General features: G+C 52.1%; 1 protein-coding gene across 1 annotated transcript in view; it reads left to right on the forward strand.

Moving 5' to 3' along the window:
* Positions 1-19,604, forward strand: part of tbk1 (TANK-binding kinase 1) — a 63,479-nt gene that overhangs the window by 8,064 nt on the left and 35,811 nt on the right. The window contains exons 3-10 of the mRNA XM_078206733.1: positions 1,295-1,424; positions 3,052-3,233; positions 6,535-6,695; positions 8,290-8,400; positions 11,319-11,498; positions 13,921-14,117; positions 16,200-16,258; positions 16,376-16,467. Of these exons, the coding sequence (XP_078062859.1) occupies positions 1,295-1,424; positions 3,052-3,233; positions 6,535-6,695; positions 8,290-8,400; positions 11,319-11,498; positions 13,921-14,117; positions 16,200-16,258; positions 16,376-16,467 (1,112 nt within the window). The remainder of the gene's footprint in view (positions 1-1,294; positions 1,425-3,051; positions 3,234-6,534; positions 6,696-8,289; positions 8,401-11,318; positions 11,499-13,920; positions 14,118-16,199; positions 16,259-16,375; positions 16,468-19,604) is intronic.

Below are 19,604 nucleotides of genomic sequence, written 5' to 3' on the forward strand. Positions count from 1 at the left end.
CTAGTTCTTTTGAAAGTTTCCCAGTGTTATTCGAATTAGCTTTCAAACCCTTAATGTGTACATTTGCAAATAAGAACGCTGGCATTTCATGAACATGATACCCGTATGACCCCCTTCACCATTTTTGTTGCCCTCATTTCAATACACCATTGTTATGGTCCAGGTCAGAAACGCCATGGAGCCTGCCTGGATCATAAGTTTTGCATCTTGAATTTGGCTAGGATAAGCTTGATATGCTTCACTTCAGGTATGATTCAAATGACCCACTAGGGAGCTTTTATCAAGCAAAGTTTATTTAAGAATATAGTTAACATGTATAGTAAGAAAATTAGCAAGAACTTTTACCAATTACAAACAAGAAACAAAGCAATCACTATAATGTATAACCCTTAACAAATACATCTAATGTGTTCCAATCAAACCAACCCCATAGACAACAGACCCTTTTCACAGGTTTAACACAGCAAAGACTAATGCTCATGTGATACTAGGCTTGAGTCCTTTGGATGAATGCTGTGGGTCTTCTGATACTCAGAACAGTTTGAAGTCAGAACAATAGGGAGAGACTCCGGTCAAACCACTAACAGCAGATTCTCCCCTTCAGAAAGGCAAGACCTTGCTTTCAGATAGCCAGCAGAATTTCCAAACAAAACAGGGAGAGAAAGAAACAAATCTTTCCAGCTTGCTGTCCCTTCTAAAACTCTTAACTGCAGCCAAACAGAAAATAAAACCTTAAACTCCCTGGAAAGGGAAAAGAAAACCTGTCCAAAAACACATGACCATCCTCCTAACAATGCAGGATCATAAAACTACCCAGAGTTAAAATAAACAGACCCAATTTGAGCTGTTGAAGTAGCAATAAAAGGAGCCCTCGTAGATAATTCTGCAGCAATGAAACCAAACTGAAAAAAGATCTGCTTCCAACTGCAGAGAACAGGATTTTAAAAAAACTTTCTTAAAGGTACACTAACGTCACGCCCCTATGATCAGTAATTATTCCAATTTATTTATTTTAGATTTTTTTGTATGATTCGCTGTTTTCCTCTTGTGACGCCCCAATATGTGTTGTGCTCAGCTTCTCTTGCAGTGGGCCTCATTGTGCCAAAGACACCAGGGAACTGATTTCCTGAGGACCCACTTTTGGTGAGGCTCCTAGAATTCCACGAGGCCTCGTTGTCCGCCATCTTTCTAAAGTGCTTCTGCGACAGCTCCCGAGAATCGACCCTCTTAGCTCCACGTCTACCAACGGCTGCACTAACCTGTTGACGCTTGCGTGTGTTTTTCTTGTGTTTAGACCACCAGTGGAAATAAAGTACTTGTGATGGAGTTTTGTTCGTGCGGAAGCCTGTATACCGTTCTGGAGGAGGCAGGGAATGCCTTCGGCCTACCCGAGTCTGAGTTCCTGATCGTATTACGAGATGTGGGTATGTTCTGATGACTCTCTGCCGAGCATTTCATTTATTGGCTTGAATTACAGCAGAAATGACGATATTATTTCCCATGTGTGAAATAAATTTTTTTAAAAATGTCATTGTTGGGAGGTAGGTGAAAAAATATTCCATTCTGAAGACGTAAGTGTTGATTCAGACTAATGCTCATGTGATACTGGACCTGAGTCCTTTGGATGAATGCTGTGGATCTCCTGATACTCAGAACAGATTGAAATCAGAACAACACCACCCCGCTCCAAATCTGGACCCATATATCAGCAAGCACGGTGGCACAGTGGTTAGCACTGCTGCTTCACAGCACCAGGGACCCAGGTTTGATTCCTGGCTTGGGCCACTGTCTGTGTGGAGTTTGCACGTTCTCCCCGTGTCTGCGTGAGTTTCCTCCGGGCCCATCGAGTCTGCACCGACCACAATCCCACCCAGGCCCTACCCCCATATCCCTACATATTTTACCCGCTAATCTACGCATCTCAGGACACTAAGGGGTAATTTTAGCATGGCCAATCAACCTAACCCGCACATCTTTGGACTGTGGGAGGAAACCGGAGCACCCGGAGGAAACCCACGCAGACACGAGGAGAATGTGCAAACTCCACACAGACAGTGACCCAAGCCGGGAATCGAACCCAGGTCCCTGGAGCTGTGAAGCAGCAGTGCTAGCCACTGTGCTACCGTGCCGCCCCTATGACTGTATCACTGTTTTGCACTGTCTCCTTTCCTTCTCTCCTATGTACTCTATGAGCGGTATGCTTTGTATAGCGCGCAAGAAACAATACTTTTCACTGTATTCCAATACGTGTGACAATTCAAATTATTTTGTATGACTCTGCATGTGGAAAGGGGAAAGTTGTTAAAAGATAGAGGTTCAGGGTGAAGGATTTGATTTATTATTGTCACATGTATTAGTATACAGTGAAAAATATTGTTTCTTGCGCACTATACAGACAAAGCATACCGTTCATAGAGAAGGAAAGGAGAGAGTGCAGAATATAGTGTTACAGTCATAGCTAGAGTGTAGAGAAAGATCAACTTAATGCGAGGTAGGGTCCATTCAAAAGTCTGACAGCAGCAGGGAAGAAGCTGTTCTTGAGTCGGTTGGTACGTGACCTTAGACTTTTGTATCTTTTTCCCGACGGAAGAAGGTGGAAGAGAGAATGTCCGGGGTGCGTGGGGTCCTTAATTATGCTGGCTGCTTTGCCGAGGCAGCGGGAAGTGTAGACAGAGTCAATGGATGGAAGGCTGGCTTGCGTGATGGATTGGGCTACATTTCACGACCCTTTGTATTTTCTTGCGGTCTTGGGCAGGGCAGGAGCCACACCAAGCTGTGATACAACCAGAAAGAATGCTTTCTATGGTGTATCTGTAAAAGTTGGTGAGAGTGGTAGCTGACATGGCAAATTTCCTTAGTCTTCTGAGAAAGTAGAGGCGTTGGTGGGGCTTTCTTAAAACATTGACAGAGAGAAAGTGGCTCTATTTTTAAAACCTAAACTCGTGATAAATAGAGTGAACCTCTTTATCAGTGTGTGTGGAAGTAGTGACTGCTGAGACCATTCTGTCTCTGCTTCTGAACTTGACTTGAATCTCAATGCTCTTCCAACAGTGGCAGGCATGAACCATCTGCGTGAGAATGAGATTGTCCACAGAGACATCAAGCCTGGAAATATCATGCGTGTGATCGGAGCGGACGGGCAGTCGGTTTACAAACTCACTGACTTTGGGGCAGCCAGAGTGTTGGAGGACGATGAGCAGTTTGTCTCGCTGTACGGAACCGAGGAGTATTTGGTAAGAGCCAGTCTTCACGTTTTTAAGAATTCGAATATTATATTTTGCAGTCGACGGTTAGGATAAGCCAAAGGTCAGTCCACACCCTCTATCATTGATGTCTGACCTGCCTGCTCTCGTTCGGGGCTGCGCCAGATTCTGAGTGCTATGCCACTGCCATCAAGTGGCTGGTTTGTATGTAGGTCCTGCCAAAGCTTACATTGGCTGGCCACCCAGGTCAGATTTATCCTCCCTCTGCTTCTGCTTGGTGTCTCCTCTAATTGGGTGCCAAGGTTTGTGAGAAGTTGGCAGAACTGTTCTGGAAACAGCAGCAGGAATTAGATATGTACATATGCATTTCAGTAAGAAGAATAGGAAGGTCACTTCTTACTTAGAAGGTGAGAGTCTCTGAGGTAGAGAAGGTGAGAGAAGGTGGGGTAGAGGAACAAAGGGATCTCAGCGTAAAGTAAAAAAGTTTATTTGTTAGTGTCACAAGTTGAGGCTTACATTAACACTGCGATGAAGTTACTGTGAAATTTCCCCTAGTCGCCACACTCCGGCGCCTGTTCTGGTCAGTACACCCTAACCAGCACGGCTTTCAGACTGTGGGAGGAAACCGGAGCACCCGGAGGAAACCCACGCAGACATGGGGAGAACGTGCAAACTCTACACCGACAGTGACCCAAGCCGGGAATCGAACCTGGGTCCCTGGCGCTGTGAAGCAGCAGTGCTAACCCACTGTGCTTCCGTGCCACCTAGAAATATGCCATTTAATTCAAGTTGCGTCGCAGGTTAGCAGGGCCATTAAAATACAAACCAAACACTTGGCTTTATTTCTCGTGGGATTAAATTGAAAAATTGGGGAAGTTAAATCTGGGACAGATCTTGTTCGACCACACTTGGGAATACTGTGCGCTCTTCTGGTCGCCAGTTTATTAAGAGGATATAGAGGCACTGGAGAGAGTGTGGAAAAGATTTACAAAGACAGGACCAGAAACGTGAGGGTATATATCTATATATTTCGTAAAAGGCTAGACAGGTTGTGTCACTGTACTCTTGGGAAAAGGCTGCTGAGGGGTGACCAAACAGAGGTCTTTAAAACTGAAAAGATTTATCACAGTGGATTTTTAAGTAATGTTTGCTCTTGTGGGGAAGAGCATAACATGGGGCGATCAGTACGGCATTATCAGCAAGAAATCTATCAGGGAATTCAGAAGAAACTTCTTTTGAACCATAGAATCCCTATAGTGCGGAAGGAGCCCTGTTCGGCCCATCAAGTCTGCACTGACTCTGAAAGAACAACCCACCCAAAGTCCTGCCTTTGCCCTGTCCCCGTAACCTCACGTATTTATTATGGCCAATCCACCTAACCCACACAGCTTTGGACTGTGGGAAGAAACCAGAGCACCCGGAGGAAACCCACGCAGACTTTCATAGAATCCCTACAAACAGAAGGAGGCCATTTGGCCCATCGAGTCTGTACCGACCACAGTCCCACCCAGGCCCTATTCCTGTAAACCCACGCATTTACCCTGCTAATCCCCCTGACACTAGGGTCAATTTAGCCTGGCCAGTCAACCTAACCTGCGCATCTTTGGACTGTGGGAGGAAACCCACGCAGACACGGGAAGAACGTGCAAATTCCACACAGACAGTGACCCAAGCCGGGAATCGAACCCAGGTCCCTGACGCTGTGAGGCAGCAGTGCTAACCACTGTGCCACCGTGCCGCATAGATGCATTTAAGGGCAAGTTGGGCAAGGAAATAGAGGGTTACAACCGTAGATTTAGATGAGGAAAGAGTAGAGTAGAACATAAATACTGACATGGACAGATTGGGGCTAATAGTTCGTTAGTAGCTAATTTGCTAATAATTCCATGCTCTGTGGGATGGTCTGTAATTTGGTCCCATGTCCAAGCTCAGGCTTTGCTGGTATGCATTTTCTCCCTGATTTCTTCTTGCGCGGGAGACTTTGTTTTTGTGCCTACGCCGGGCTCGACACGTACATAGTTCGGACTCATCGGGCTGGAGCACTGAGTGTGACTCATCAGGAGGGACAGGAATTTTTGAGATTTTTCTTAAAGGTATAACCATTCATTTCGGTGCGTGTGTGGTATGTCGGCAAAATCTAAGACCCCCGCCGTCACGACATGTTGGGATTGAACTCAACTCGTCAACGTTACAAGTGAGGAAAGGCAATAACACTTAGAATCATAGGATCCCTACAATGTAGAAGGAGGCCATTCAGCCCATCAGGTCTGCACCGACCACAATTAGTAGGGCGGCACGGTGGCACAGTGGTTAGCACTGCTGCCTCACAGCTCCAGGGACCTGGGTTCGATTCCCGGCTTGGGTCACTGTCTGCGTGGTGTTTGCACATTCTCCCCGTGTCTGCGTGGGTTTCCTCCGGGTGTTCCGGTTTCCTCCCACACTCCGAAGATGTGCGGATCAGGTGGATTGGCCGTGCTAAATTGCCCCCTAGTGTCAAGGGGACTAGCTAGGGTAAATGCATGGGGTTATAGGAATAGCGCCTGGGTGGGATTGTGATCGGCGTAGACTCGATGGGCCGAATGGCCTCTTTCTGCACTGTCGGGATTCTATAATTCTAATCCCACCCAGGCCCTATTCCTGTCACCCCACATATATACCCTGCTAACCCCCTGACACTAGGGTCAATTTATCTTGGCCAGTCAAACTAACCTGCACATCTTTGGTCTGTGGGAGGAAACCGGAGCACCCGGAGGAAACCCATGCAGCCACGGGGAGAACGTGCAAACTCCACACAGACAGTGACCCGAGGCCGGAATTGAACCCGAGTCCCTGGCGCTGTGAGGCAGCAGTGCTAACCGCTGTGCCACCGTGATATTAATATAACTTGAACTTGCCTCCATTCAACACATTGTGAGTTGTTTTGACGGAAGATTGAAGCTGATGTCCCTGAGATTTCCCCGTTATGTGATTAATTGTCATGTTGCAAGTCGGAAGAGTGACCCTCTCCTTGTCTGCAAAGGGTGCTTGGAGCAGTTGTTAATTGGCTGAGTTTAGCCTTCACTGCAGCCTAGTCGACAGATTCTTAAACCATGGAAAGAGTGATGTTCTTAAGAAATTGTACTTCCTTTCTGTCAACCTATGAACTTTCCGTGACCGCTGAAGAAAATGGGCATGTTTATGGTTAAATTTTTGCATCTATCAGAAAAAAATAACTTCACAATTAATAAATTAATATTACGGGATTATTCGTCAAGGCCCGTAGGCCTGTATTAGTAGCTGTGTCCTCCAGTTTGGCCAAGAACTACTGACTGAAAAATAACAATCTGATTAGCATCCAGACATGTATGAGCGGGCGGTTTTGAGGAAGCCTCATCTGAAAACCTATGGAGTGACTGTAGACCTATGGAGCATTGGAGTCACATTTTACCATGCAGCCACTGGCAGCCTCCCCTTCAGACCTTTCGAGGGACCCCGCAGAAACAAGGCAGTAATGTAAGTTCCTCTATTTCCATTGCATCTGTGTGTGTGTCGCCATAGATTGTGCTATTTGCTTCTGGGGCGAAGCGGTCATAATCACTCATTAATATTAATACACTTAGAATCATAGAATCCCCACAGTGCAGAAGGAGCCCGTTCGGCCCATCGAGTCTGCATCGACTCTCCGACAGAGTACCCTACCCAGGCCCTAACCCTGTAATCCCACATATTTACCCTGCTAATCCCCCTAACCCACACATCTTGGTACACCCAGGGACAATTTAACACGGCCAATCCACCTAACCAGCACGTCTTTGGGGTGTGGGAGGAAACCGGAACACCCGGAGGAAACCCACGCAGTCACGGGAGAATGAGTAAACTCCACACAGACAGTCACCCGAAGCCGGAATTGAACCTGGGTCCCTGGCGTTGTGAGGCTCTGTTTAGCTCTGACCTGAGCATCTACTTTCTGAATTCTGCCATCACATGTTAACTTACACTGTCTTCTTCCCCGCTGGCTCCCATCTCTGTCCATCTCTGTATGGGCAGCACGGAGGCCCAGTGGTTAGCACTGCTGCCTCACATCCGGGACCCGGGTTGAGTCACTGTCTGTGCAGAGTCTGCATGTTCTCCCCGTGTCTGCGTGGGTTTCCTCTGGATTCTCCTGTTTCCTCCCACAGTCCAAAAGACGAGCTGGTTAGTTGCATTGGCCATGCTAAATTCACCCTCAGTTTACCCGAACAGGCACCGGAGTGTGGCGACTAGGGCATTTTCACAGTAACTTCATTGCAGTGTTAATGTAAGCCTACTTGTGACACTAATAAATAAACTTTAAAATCTCCATTGCGTTCCTCAAATCTTTAAAGTCCACATTCCTGCCCTTGCATTCAAACTCTTCCTTTATCCCACTTTACCCTTTCTACTGGTTATGTACAGCCCACGTCTCCGCTCCTCTGTCACTGTCGTCCTATCTCAGTTCCACCATCAGCCCTTGGCTGTCTAGGGTTTAGAATCCGCCTCTCTCCCTAAAACCTTTGCGACCTTTCACTCAACATTCCCTGATGCCTACCTTTAGGACCATGTCTCTGCTCACTCTCCAAATTCTTCTTCCGTTTGGTACCTGTTCCACTTCCAGAAAGGACTTTTTTGACATTTCTGACATTAATCATAGAATCCCTACAATGCAGAAGGAGGCCATTCGGCCCATGGAGTCTGCACCGACCACAATCCCACCCAGGCCATATTCCCGTAAACTCACATATGTGCCCTGCTAATCCCCCTGACAGTAGGATCAAGTTAGCATGGCCAATCAACCTAACCCACACATCTTTGGAGTGCAGGAGAAAACCGGAGCACCCGGAGGAAACCTACACAGACGGAGAATGTGCAAACTCCACACAGACAGTGACCCGAAGGTGGAATTGAACCCAGGCCCCTGGCACTGTGAGGCAGCAATGCTAACCACTGTGCCACCGTGCTGCCCGAGTGCTGTATAAATACTAAAGGTGTTGTATAAATATTTTGCCTTGTGCGCACAGTGTGGCTTTGTCTTTGTGAAAGATTCTTGAGTTAGTTAGTTGAATCAGCTTTGCCATGTGTTGAATTTTAGGTTCAAAATAATCACCCTGAAACCGCCAGGATCGATAGCGGGGGTTCAGAAATCAGAAAATGGGCCATTAGCTTGGCATCATGAGTTACCACTGTCCTGCAACCTTTCCAAGTAAGCTCACTCTTAAAAGTATTTGCGTACATGTTGATAATGAATTGAATATGATCGGTGACCTTACCTAAAATTAGCATGTTTGTATGATCACTGGAACTTTGGTTGCTTTAGATGTAGCAGAGGTCGTGTTTAGATAGTGATGAAAAGTAGATCAGTTCCATTTAAGGTGAGGCGATGGCCTAGTGATATTATCGCGAGACTATTAATCCAGAAACTCAGGAAATGTTCTGGGGACCCGGGTTCGAATCCCACCACGGCAGATGATGGAATTTGAATTCAGTAAAAAATATCTGGAATTAAGAATCTACTGATGACCATGAAACCATTGTTGGAAAAACTGGTTCACTAATGTCCTTTAGGGAAGGAAATCTGCCGTCCTTACCCGGTCTGACCTACATGTGACTCCAGACCCACAGCAATGTGGTTGACTCTCAACTGCCCTCGGGCAACTGGGGAGGGCAGTAAATGCTGGCCAGCCAGCGACGCCCATGTCCCAGGAATGAATAAAACAAAATCTCAGTCCTGCCCCTGAGAAATGCACAGCTGATATGAAAAGGTTATTTTCTTAAAATATTTCTTTCTCCTTTTCCCTCTTGTGGTGTCCTTGTGCCCGAAAGTTACAGTGGAGTTGAGTCTTGGCCTCTGTGAATATCTGACGCTCTGCGTGATGCTCTCTGATTCCACTCCCAGTAGGAGTTGGCATTGACTAGGTCCATTTTTGTGTTAGTCCTCGGCCGACACTACCTCGGAACTCAACACGGAAGAGCCCCGGTGTAAAATTGGGAGGGTTCAGCAGTGTCTTCCTGCTAGGGTTCCGTAGCGCTGCATTATTGGTGAACCTTTTCCCCTTGAGAATCCCAAAGAATCCCACACCTTTTCAGGGCAGCCTCCTTCACATTGCTGATTTCACAATACATGTGTCCGTCAGGTTGATGTGCTGCATCTGGTGCATCGGTGATAGAAGAGAGTTAGCATGCTTTCTGCTTTTGTGGGCTAGTTTGCCTCTCATTTTCAGCCCCTGCCGTTGGCTGGCAGCAATGTGGGAAAGAGAGCCAACTGTGTCAGTCTCTCCCTGTTAGGACACAGCCTCTCCATCTCAAGACCTCAGCTGTGCCTCCTTGTGGCGACACACGGAAACTGGATCCCTTGTAGTCTCAGGCTAAAGCTTCATAACTCGGAGGAGGTTTGGCCCCCAGATATACAGACCCACTGCCCATTCGGACACCGTTAGCACTCACGAACCAGACTCCCAGCTTTGGACAGATAGCACCAGTGTCTTGTAGAGACCTCGGGAGACTTGAAGGCTAAGGCAGTAAACCTTGATTAAAAATTCTGAAGTGGAGTCCAAAGGCGGGCTGACATAATATTGTCACCTTACTGGTAATTCCAACAACCAAGCTGGTGCCAAACGTAGTGTCCTGCATTCCTTTGGACTTAACTGGACAGCGAGATCCTGGCATGTGGGCAGCCCATGGCCTCAATAGAATGCGCCTAGGTGTGTGCCCCGAAGAAGACGCTGCAGTTTTGAATCATAGAATCCCTACGGTACAGAAGGAGGCCATTCAGCCCATCGAGTCTGCACTGACCACAATCCCACCCAGGCCCTATCCCCATAACCCCATGCATTTGCTCTGTTAATCCCCCTGACACTAGGGTCAATTTAGCATGCCCAATCCACCTAACCCACACATCTTTGGAGTGTGGGGGGAAACGGGAGCACCCGGAGGAAATCCAGGCAGACACAGGGAGAACGTGCAAACTCACGCACAGACAGTGACCCGAGGCCGGAATTGAACCCGGGTCCCTGGTGCGGTGAGGCAGCAGTGCTAACCACTGTACCGCCGTGCTTCAGAGTGTGAACACAACACGGGGAACAGCAGTTACGAGTGATAGACCCAGCTCGATTAGCCTAAAGGAAGGGTGGTACCGGTTGTCTCTGATGGTGGGCGGGTCCATTGTGTCCCAATGGGTCAGTAACTGCCCACCTCGAGTCGGACAGCCCCTGACCACTAAGGTGTTGATCCATGTTCTTCAGTGGGTGCTTGGAGCTTGAGAGTCTCTGCTCAACGAGTGGACGGAATTCAGCACACCAGACAAACAAAATGAACAAGTTGCCCCTTTTCGATTGGCAAGATGGAACGTCAGAACCGTGTGCATGAGATTGACAAATGACTTGCAGTCGGTCGATGAGATACGCAAGAAAGCCATGATTGCCTTGGAACTTGATGAGCTGAACGTTGACATAGCTTCCCTACGAGAGACCAGGCTCGCCAGGAACAAATCACTAAAAGAAAAAAATTACACCTTGGTGCAGCAGAGGAAATGGGCATGGAGAGAGTGGATAGCCAGAAGCTTTTTCCCAGGGTGGAAGAGTCAATTACTCGGGGGCATAGGTTTAAGGTGCGAGGGGCAAAGTTTAAAGGAGATGTACGAAGTAAGTTTTTTTTACACAGAGGGTGGTGGGTGCCTGGAACTCGCTGCCGGGGAGAGGTAGTGGAAGCAGATACGATAGTGACTTATAAGGAGCCTCTTGAAAAATACATGAATAGGACGGGAATGGAGGGATATGGTCCCCGGAAGGGATGGGGGTTTTAGTTCAGTTGGGCATCATGGCTGGTGCAGACTTGGAGGGCCGAAGGGCCTGTTCTTGTGCTGTAATTTTCTTTGCCCTTTGTTCTTTGAAACACCTGGGCAAGGTTTAGCCTTTGTTATAAGCAACTCACTTCTCTCGACAGACGCTCCCATAACTGATTGAGGGCTGTTTTCTCCCCCTCCACCTCTCAGCCTTGCAATGTCATGCAGCTCTGATTCCCATTGGCAACTAAATAGAAAATGCTGGCAATGTTTTTTTTTTGTCATTTGAAAGGAATTGGTTTGGAAGCAGCAAGTAATTTTCCTGCTCTTTCTCTCCACAGAGGCCTGCAGTCCCTGTTGACACCCATCCTGGCAAACATACTTGAAACCGACCAGGAGAAGTGCTGGAGCTTTGATCAGTTTTTTGCCGAAACCAATGATGTTTTGCACAGGATTGTGATCCACATCTTCTCCCTGCAGCAAGTCACACTGCACAAGATTTACATTCCGAGCTATAACACGTATGTATCCTATCAGAGTGTGAACATTCTGCAACAACTCTCCGCATGTTTCCAATTGTGGAACTCTGTCTGCTAATGGTTACTGAGAAAGTTGCCGCGGTCTGTCGTCAGAGTTTTCCCTCATCCCGTACCCGAGAAGCTGGAGAGGATTCATGCTATGAATTAGCACCAGTTAAAGTTTATTTATTAGCGTCGCCAAGTAGGCTTACATTCACACTGCAATGAAGTTACTGTGAAAATCCCCTAGTCGCCACACTCTGGCGCCTGTTCGGGTAACACTGAGGGAGAATTTAGCATGGCCAATGCAGCCTAACCAGCACGTCTTTCAGACTGTGGGAGGAAACCGGAGCACCCGGGGGAAACCCACGCAGACACAGGGGAGAATGCGCAAACTCTACACAGACAGTGACCCAAGCCGGGACTTGAACTCGGGTCCCTGGCGCTGTGAGGCAGCAGTGCTAACCACTGTGCCGCCCCAGCAAAAACATCGTAGGATAATGTTACACTGTTTAAATTGATGTTTGAGAAACGTGACTACCTTTTAAGAGCTTTTTTAAGTGGCAGTAACGATATTTTAACCCTGAAAAGTGTGAGGTGACGCATTTTGGGAGGACTAAGGGCAAACACAATGAACAGTAGGATACTAGGCCGAACAGATGACCAGAAGGACCTTGGGATGCATGTCCAAAGATCCCGAAGGCCGCAGGACAGATAAGGTGGCTAAGAAGGCATATGGGATACTTGCCTTTATTAGCCGAGGCATAGAATATAAGAGCAGGGCGGTTATGATGGAGCTGTATGAAACGCTCATTAGGCCACAGCTGGGGGACTGTGCCGTTCTGGTTGCTATATGTTCCTATTATGTTTAAAGCAGAGATTGATAGATTTAGATTTCTGAGTAACTATGTAAAGGGTTATGGGGATAGTGGGTGTAAAAGACATTGAAGTATAGAGGTGGGGACCCTCGTGACGTTTAAGAAGTATTTAGGTGAGCACTTGAAATGCTACAGCGTACAAGGCTACGGACCAAGTGCTGGAAAATGGGATTAGAATGTCTGGCACTGACGAGATAAACTGAAGGGCCTCTTTCTGTGCTGTAAAACACTGATTCCATAACTCAAAATTATTTTATGTATAATTTCAACGTGTAAATGATGTGTCATATAGTTGATCTCCTGTGGATTTTGGGAGTGAATGGCAAATGTTAGCGAATGTCCTCTGTAGCTCAGTGGGTAACACACTCGCCTCTGAACCAGAAGGTTCAAGTTTCACTTCAGGATTCGAGCACAAAAAAATCAAGGCTGACACTCCGGGGCAGGGTGGGGGCAGGTCCAGGGCATGGCAGGGCCGGGCGGGGGCAAGGCCGGGCGGGGACTGGGCGAGGGCAGGGCCGGGCGGGGGCAGGGCCGAGCGAGGACAGGGCCGGGCGGGGGCAGGGCTGGGTGGGGGTAGGTCCAGGGCATGGCAGGGCCGGGCGGGGGCAGGGCTGGGCAGGGGCAGGGCGGGGGCAGGGCTGGGCGAGGGCCGGGCGGGGGCAGGGCTGGGCGAGGGCAGGGCCGGGCGGGGGCAGGGCCGAGCGAGGGCAGGGCCGGGTGGGGGCAGGTCCAGGGCATGGCAGGGCTGGGCGGGGGCAGGGCCGGGCGGGGGCCGGGCGAGGGCAGGGCCGGGCGAGGGCAGGGCCGGGTGGGGGCAGGTCCAGGGCTGGGCGGGGGCAGGGCCGAGCGAGGGCAAGGCCGGGCGGGGGCAAGGCTGATCCAGGGCGAGGGCGGGGCTGGGCGGGCGAGGGCAGCACTTTCAGATGCCATTTGATAAGAAATGAAACTAAGGTGCTGTCTGCTCTCCCGGGTGGACTCGGGACCCCCGTGGCAGGGGAGTGAGCCTTGGGGTCCTGGCCAATATCAATCAGCATGCTCATTATCAGAGTTGTTTGTGGGTGCTCTGGACCAGGGTGTGTATGTCTAATCCTGTCCATGTTCCAGAATTAAATCATGCCTTTATTCCTAAGACTGATTTTCTAGCTGAATAGTTGTGCTAGCAGCAGTATCAGTGATGGAGTTTGCTCGGGTTTCTCTGCAGTACCGGCTCAGACACACTGCTACAGCAGTCGGACAGGTGTAGTTAAGAGAAGGACGAATCTAAACTGTACAGGTAAATTACAATGTCTGCATTTATAATGGAATTTGCACGAGGAACTGAAACCTTGTAGCCATAAAATGTGCACAGGCAGGTATTTAGTGGAGCTGCTATATACTGTACACATTATACACACGCATGTTGTGTGAATTTGTAAAGTATCCTTTGGCAATGATATATATATTTGTCTTCAGCTGACTGGAGAGTTGATGAAATAATTGTTTTGCTTTAATTTTCCTTCCACGGAGCTGAGCTGCGTTTATATTCCTGCTTTTGTCTTTCCTTTCAGAGTGCCAGTATTTTATGACTTGGTCTATAAACAGACGACAATTAGGCCCCACCTGCAAGAATTCGTCTTTGAAGGCCGACAGCTTGAGCTTGAACCCCACCTACACGCTCTCAATTTCCCCAAAACCTCCGAAGAGAACCCTCTGATACTCGTGAGCAGAGAGATCGCGGATAAAGTGGGACTGATCTTCCAAGAACGTACGTTTATTGAATTTTGAAGTGTTTTGGATGCCGCTCTGTTTTCCTTTCAGCGACAGATTTCGGAAATCGATTTGTGAGAGCTTCTGTAATTCAGGTTCCAGAAGAATAAATTGTGGCATAACTACTGTGGGTTGAAAACAGCTTGGACAGAATGCAGGAATGTGCGTTAGATTGCCATTTTATCCATAACCATTGTTAACAGGGAACTAAATCCAAATTTCATTTGCTAAGATCTAGATTTGTAATATACTAACTTTTAACTCTCGAGTGAATGAATTTGTTTATCACAGTTAGGAGCCGTGTCTATAAAAACAGTAGACTTTACATCCAAATATTAATGCAACATATGTTATAGAACAAAGGAAAAGTACAGGAACAGGCCCTTCGGCCCTCCAAGCCCGTGCCGATCATGATGCCCTAACTAAACTAAAAAAAACCTTCTGCCCTTACTCGGTCCGTATCCCTCTATTCCCTCCCTATTCATGTACCCATCCAGATGCCTCTTAAATGTTGCTAATGTGCCTGCTTCCACCACCTCCTCTGGCAGCGCGTTCCAGGCACCCACCACTGCGCGAAAAATTTCCCCCGCACATCTCCCTTAAACTTTCCCCCCTCCCATCTTGAACCTGTGTCCCCTCCGTGTCATTAACACTTCTACCCTTGGAAAAAGCCTCTGACTATCCCCCCCTGTCTGTGCCTCTCATAATTTTGTAGACCTCTTATCAGGTCTCCCCTCGGCCGCCGTCTTTCCAGTGAAAACAATCCTGCTTTATTCAACCTCTCCTCATAGTCAACACCCTCGAGACCAGACAACATCCTGGTGAACCTTCTTTGCATTCTCTCCAAAGCTTCCACGTCCTTCTGGTAGTGTGGTGACCAAAACTGCGCGCAATACTCCAAATGTGGCCTAACCAATGTTTTATATAACTGCACCATGATTTGCCAACTCTTGTACTCAAACGTAGTTTGATTCATATGGGGCAACCCTTGCTGTTATCACACATCCAGAATATTACCGATACACCCCACATTTGCACAGCATAACGTGATGATGTAATGGCCATTTGAAAGGAGGAGGAAAAATTAAGAATGGATAATGCGTCAAGCGCTGAGACGAAATAGACATTTTACATGGTTGACACGGTGGCACAGTGGTTAGCGCTGTTGCCTCACAGCGCCAGGAACCCGGGTTCAATTCCGGCCTCGGGTCACTGTGTGGAGTTTGCGCATTCTCCCCGTGTCTGCGTGGGTTTCCTCCGGATGCTCCGGTTTCCTCCCACAGTTCAAAGATGTGCGGATTAGGTGGATGCTAAATTGCCCCTTAGTGTCGGGGATTAGTGGGGTAAATTTGTGGGGTAGGGCCTGGGTGGGACTGTTGTCGGTGCAGGCTCGATGGGCTGTAGCGATTCTATTCTATTCTACAATGATTATATCGCTTTTAATTATATTTTGAGCGATAACTTTGTTCCTCTGACTTCATTTTCTTCATCCCGTTCGCCCCACTATCAGCAGCTGTGCTTTCAGCCACGTAGATCCCACACTCTGGAATTCTCTCCCCCGACTCCTTTTTCACATTCCACCTTCCTCCTCTTCACCTAACACCCTCTCTTAAATCCATCCCTTTGACCGAGCTTTGGGTCAGCCTTCGTGATCTGTCCATCCTTTCGGGTGCAGCGTTTGGTCCACACTGGCACCTCTCCGCTGGATTATGGGAAGTGTGGTTTTCTGTAAGTGCAACTGTGTGTTCCAGTCGTACGAAAATAAATTGGCACCAGCCCCAAGGACCTGGGTTCGATTCCCAGCCTTGGGTCACTGTGTCCGTGCAGAGTCTGCACGTTCTCCCCGTCTCTGCGTGGGTTTCCTCCCACAATCCGAAAGACGTGCTGGTTAGGGTGCATTGGCCATTCTCCCTCAGTGTACCCGAACAGGCGCCGGAGTGTGGCGACTAGGGGATTTTCACAGTAACTTCAGTGCAGTGTTAACGTAACCCTACTTGGGACACTAATAAAACATAATAAACTGTATTCCTCTGTGGACGTCCATTGCACTGAAAACAAATTTATGTTTTTCCCATTGCAGCATCAATTCCAAAGTTGCACTCTCGTTATGACTTGGACCTTGATGTGTCCTGCACAAAGGTTAGGACCGTTTTGATTCTCTTTTTTTTCTACTGTAATAAGGAAACCTGCAAACATTTTAAAACTCCAAGAAATTCAGGGGAAATGTCAAACTGGATATTGTGCATTCTGTCCTAGACTATTACAGGAGTTGTCTGTCAAGCGCAGAAAATAGCCTCCTCGCTCCTGTGTTATCAGGAGTTAGTGCGGAAGGGTGTTCGGTGGCTAATGTAAGTAAATTATTTTCCTTATTACAAAAATGTACAGAAATTTGCCTTTTCACGTCATCAGTAGCACAGGCTATCGCAGGTATAGTCTTCACCATGAGGGACCTGTGTAACCAGCTGCCTGCAGTTCTGAGTCCATGCTGTACTGCAATTCGATATTGTTATAAGAAGATTGAATATCGCAACATGTTTGACTACCTTTTTATGGTCAAGTTACCATGCGCACGTGGGCTGTTCAGCACTCCACAGATTTGTTACAGCGCAGAAGGAGGCCATTCAGTCCGTCATGTTCGTCCTGCATCCCCGAAGGAGCAATTAACCTCATGCCACTCCCCTGCTTTCTCCACATACCCCCTGCACCACCTTCCTTTGCAGAGAATAATCTAATCCCCTCCTCAGTCATAGAATTCCTACGGTGCAGACGGAGGCCATTTGGCCCATCGAGCCTGCGCCGGCGACAATCCCACCCAACCTATCCCCGTAATCCCACGTATTTACCCTGCTAATCCCCCTGACGCTAAGGGGCAATTTACCATGGACAGTCAACCTAATTCGCACATCTTTGGAGTGCGGGAGGAAACTGGAGCACCCGGAGTAAACGGGGAGAATGTGCAAACTCCACACAGACAGTGACCCGAGGCTGGAATTGAACCCGGGTCCCTGGCGCTGTGAGACAGCAGTGCCAACCAATTGAACTTAAAAGTACTCCAGCTTCTTTCTTCTCACCACCCCCCTCCCCAACAATCATCCTTCGCTTCAGCTCTGCCTCGGCCTCCTGCCCTGTTACCGCCGCCTCCTGCCCCCGCCGCCTCCTGCCCCCGCCGCCTCCTGCCCCCGCCGCCTCCTGCCCCCGCCGCCTCCTGCCCCCGCCGCCTCCTGCCCCCGCCGCCTCCGCCCCCTCCGCCGCCTCCGCCCCCTCCGCCGCCTCCGCCCCCTGCGCCGCCTCCGCCCCCTCCGCCTCCTCCTGCCCCCTCCGCCGCCTCCTGCCCCCTCCGCCTCCTCCTGCCCCCTGCGCCTCCTCCTGCCCCCTCCGCCTCCTCCTGCCCCCTCCGCCTCCTCCTGCCCCCTCCGCCTCCTCCTGCCCCCTGCGCCTCCTCCTGCCCCCTGCGCCTCCTCCTGCCCCCTCCGCCTCCTCCTGCCCCCTCCGCCTCCTCCTGCCCCCTCCGCCTCCTCCTGCCCCCTGCGCCTCCTCCTGCCCCCTCCGCCTCCTCCTGCCCCCTCCGCCTCCTCCTGCCCCCTCCGCCTCCTCCTGCCCCCTGCGCCTCCTCCTGCCCCCTGCGCCTCCTCCTGCCCCCGCCGACTCCTCCTGCCCCCTCCGCCTCCTCCTGCCCCCTCCGCCTCCTCCTGCCCCCTGCGCCTCCTCCTGCCCCCTCCGCCTCCTCCTGCCCCCTCCGCCTCCTCCTGCCCCCTCCGCCTCCTCCTGCCCCCTCCGCCTCCTCCTGCCCCCTCCGCCTCCTCCTGCCCCCTGCGCCGACTCCTGCCCCCGCCGACTCCTGCCGCCTCCGCCCCCTCCGCCTCCCCCTGCCTCCTCCTGCCCCCTCCGCCTCCCCCTGCCTCCTCCTGCCCCCTCCGCCTCCTCCTACCTCCTCCTGCCCCCTCCGCCGCCTCCGCCCCTTGCGCCGCCTCCTGCCCCCTCCGCCTCCCCCTGCCTCCTCCTGCCCCCTCCGCCTCCTCCTACCTCCTCCTGCCCCCTCCGCCTCCTCCTGCCCCCTCCGTCTCCTCCTGCCCCCTCCGTCTCCTCCTGCCCCCTCCGCCCCCTCCGCCTCCTCCTGCCCCCTCCGCCTCCTCCTGCCCCCTCCGCCTCCTCCTGCCCCCTCCGCCTCCTCCTGCCCCCTCCGCCTCCTCCTGCCCCCTCCGCCTCCTCCTGCCCCCTCCGCCTCCTCCTGCCCCCTCCGCCTCCTCCTGCCCCCTCCGCCTCCTCCTGCCCCCTCCGCCGCCTCCTGCCCCCTCCGCCTCCTCCTGCCCCCTCCGCCTCCTCCTGCCCCCTCCGCCTCCTCCTGCCCCCTCCGCCTCCTCCTGCCCCCTCCGCCTCCTCCTGCCCCCTCCGCCTCCTCCTGCCCCCTCCGCCTCCTCCTGCCCCCTCCGCCTCCTCCTGCCCCCTCCGCCTCCTCCTGCCCCCTCCGCCTCCTCCTGCCCCCTCCGCCTCCTCCTGCCCCCTCCGCCTCCTCCTGCCCCCTCCGCCTCCTCCTGCCCCCTCCGCCTCCTCCTGCCCCCTCCGCCTCCTCCTGCCCCCTCCGCCTCCTCCTGCCCCCTCCGCCTCCTCCTGCCCCCTCCGCCTCCTCCTGCCCCCTCCGCCTCCTCCTGCCCCCTCCGCCTCCTCCTGCCCCCTCCGCCTCCTCCTGCCCCCTCCGCCTCCTCCTGCCCCCTCCGCCGCCTCCGCCCCCTCCGCCGCCTCCGCCCCCTCCGCCGCCTCCTGCCCCCTCCGCCGCCTCCGCCCCCTCCGCCGCCTCCGCCCCCTCCGCCGCCTCCGCCCCCTCCGCCGCCTCCGCCCCCTGCGCCGCCTCCGCCCCCTCCGCCTCCTCCTGCCCGCTCCGCCTCCTCCTGCCCCCTCCGCCGCCTCCTGCCCCCTCCGCCGCCTCCTGCCCCCTCCGCCGCCTCCGCCCCCTCCGCCGCCTCCGCCCCCTCCGCCTCCTCCTGCCCCCTCCGCCTCCTCCTGCCCCCTGCGCCGCCTCCTGCCCCCTCCGCCTCCTCCTGCCCCCTCCGCCTCCTCCTGCCCCCTCCGCCTCCTCCTGCCCCCTCCGCCTCCTCCTGCCCCCTCCGCCTCCTCCTGCCCCCTCCGCCTCCTCCTGCCCCCTCCGCCCCCTCCGCCTCCTCCTGCCCCCTCCGCCTCCTCCTGCCCCCTCCGCCTCCTCCTGCCCCCTGCGCCGCCTCCTGCCCCCTCCGCCTCCTCCTGCCCCCTCCGCCGCCTCCTGCCCCCTCCGCCGCCTCCTGCCCCCTCCGCCGCCTCCTGCCCCCTCCGCCGCCTCCTGCCCCCTCCGCCTCCTGCCCCCTCCGCCGCCTCCTGCCCCCTCCGCCGCCTCCTGCCCCCTCCGCCGCCTCCTGCCCCCTCCGCCGCCTCCAGCCCCCTCCGCCTCCTGCCCCCTCCGCCGCCTCCTGCCCCCTCCGCCGCCTCCTGCCCCCTCCGCCGCCTCCTGCCCCCT

Source organism: Mustelus asterias, unplaced genomic scaffold, assembly GCF_964213995.1.
Source record: "Mustelus asterias unplaced genomic scaffold, sMusAst1.hap1.1 HAP1_SCAFFOLD_1743, whole genome shotgun sequence".
Lineage (NCBI taxonomy): Eukaryota > Metazoa > Chordata > Chondrichthyes > Carcharhiniformes > Triakidae > Mustelus > Mustelus asterias.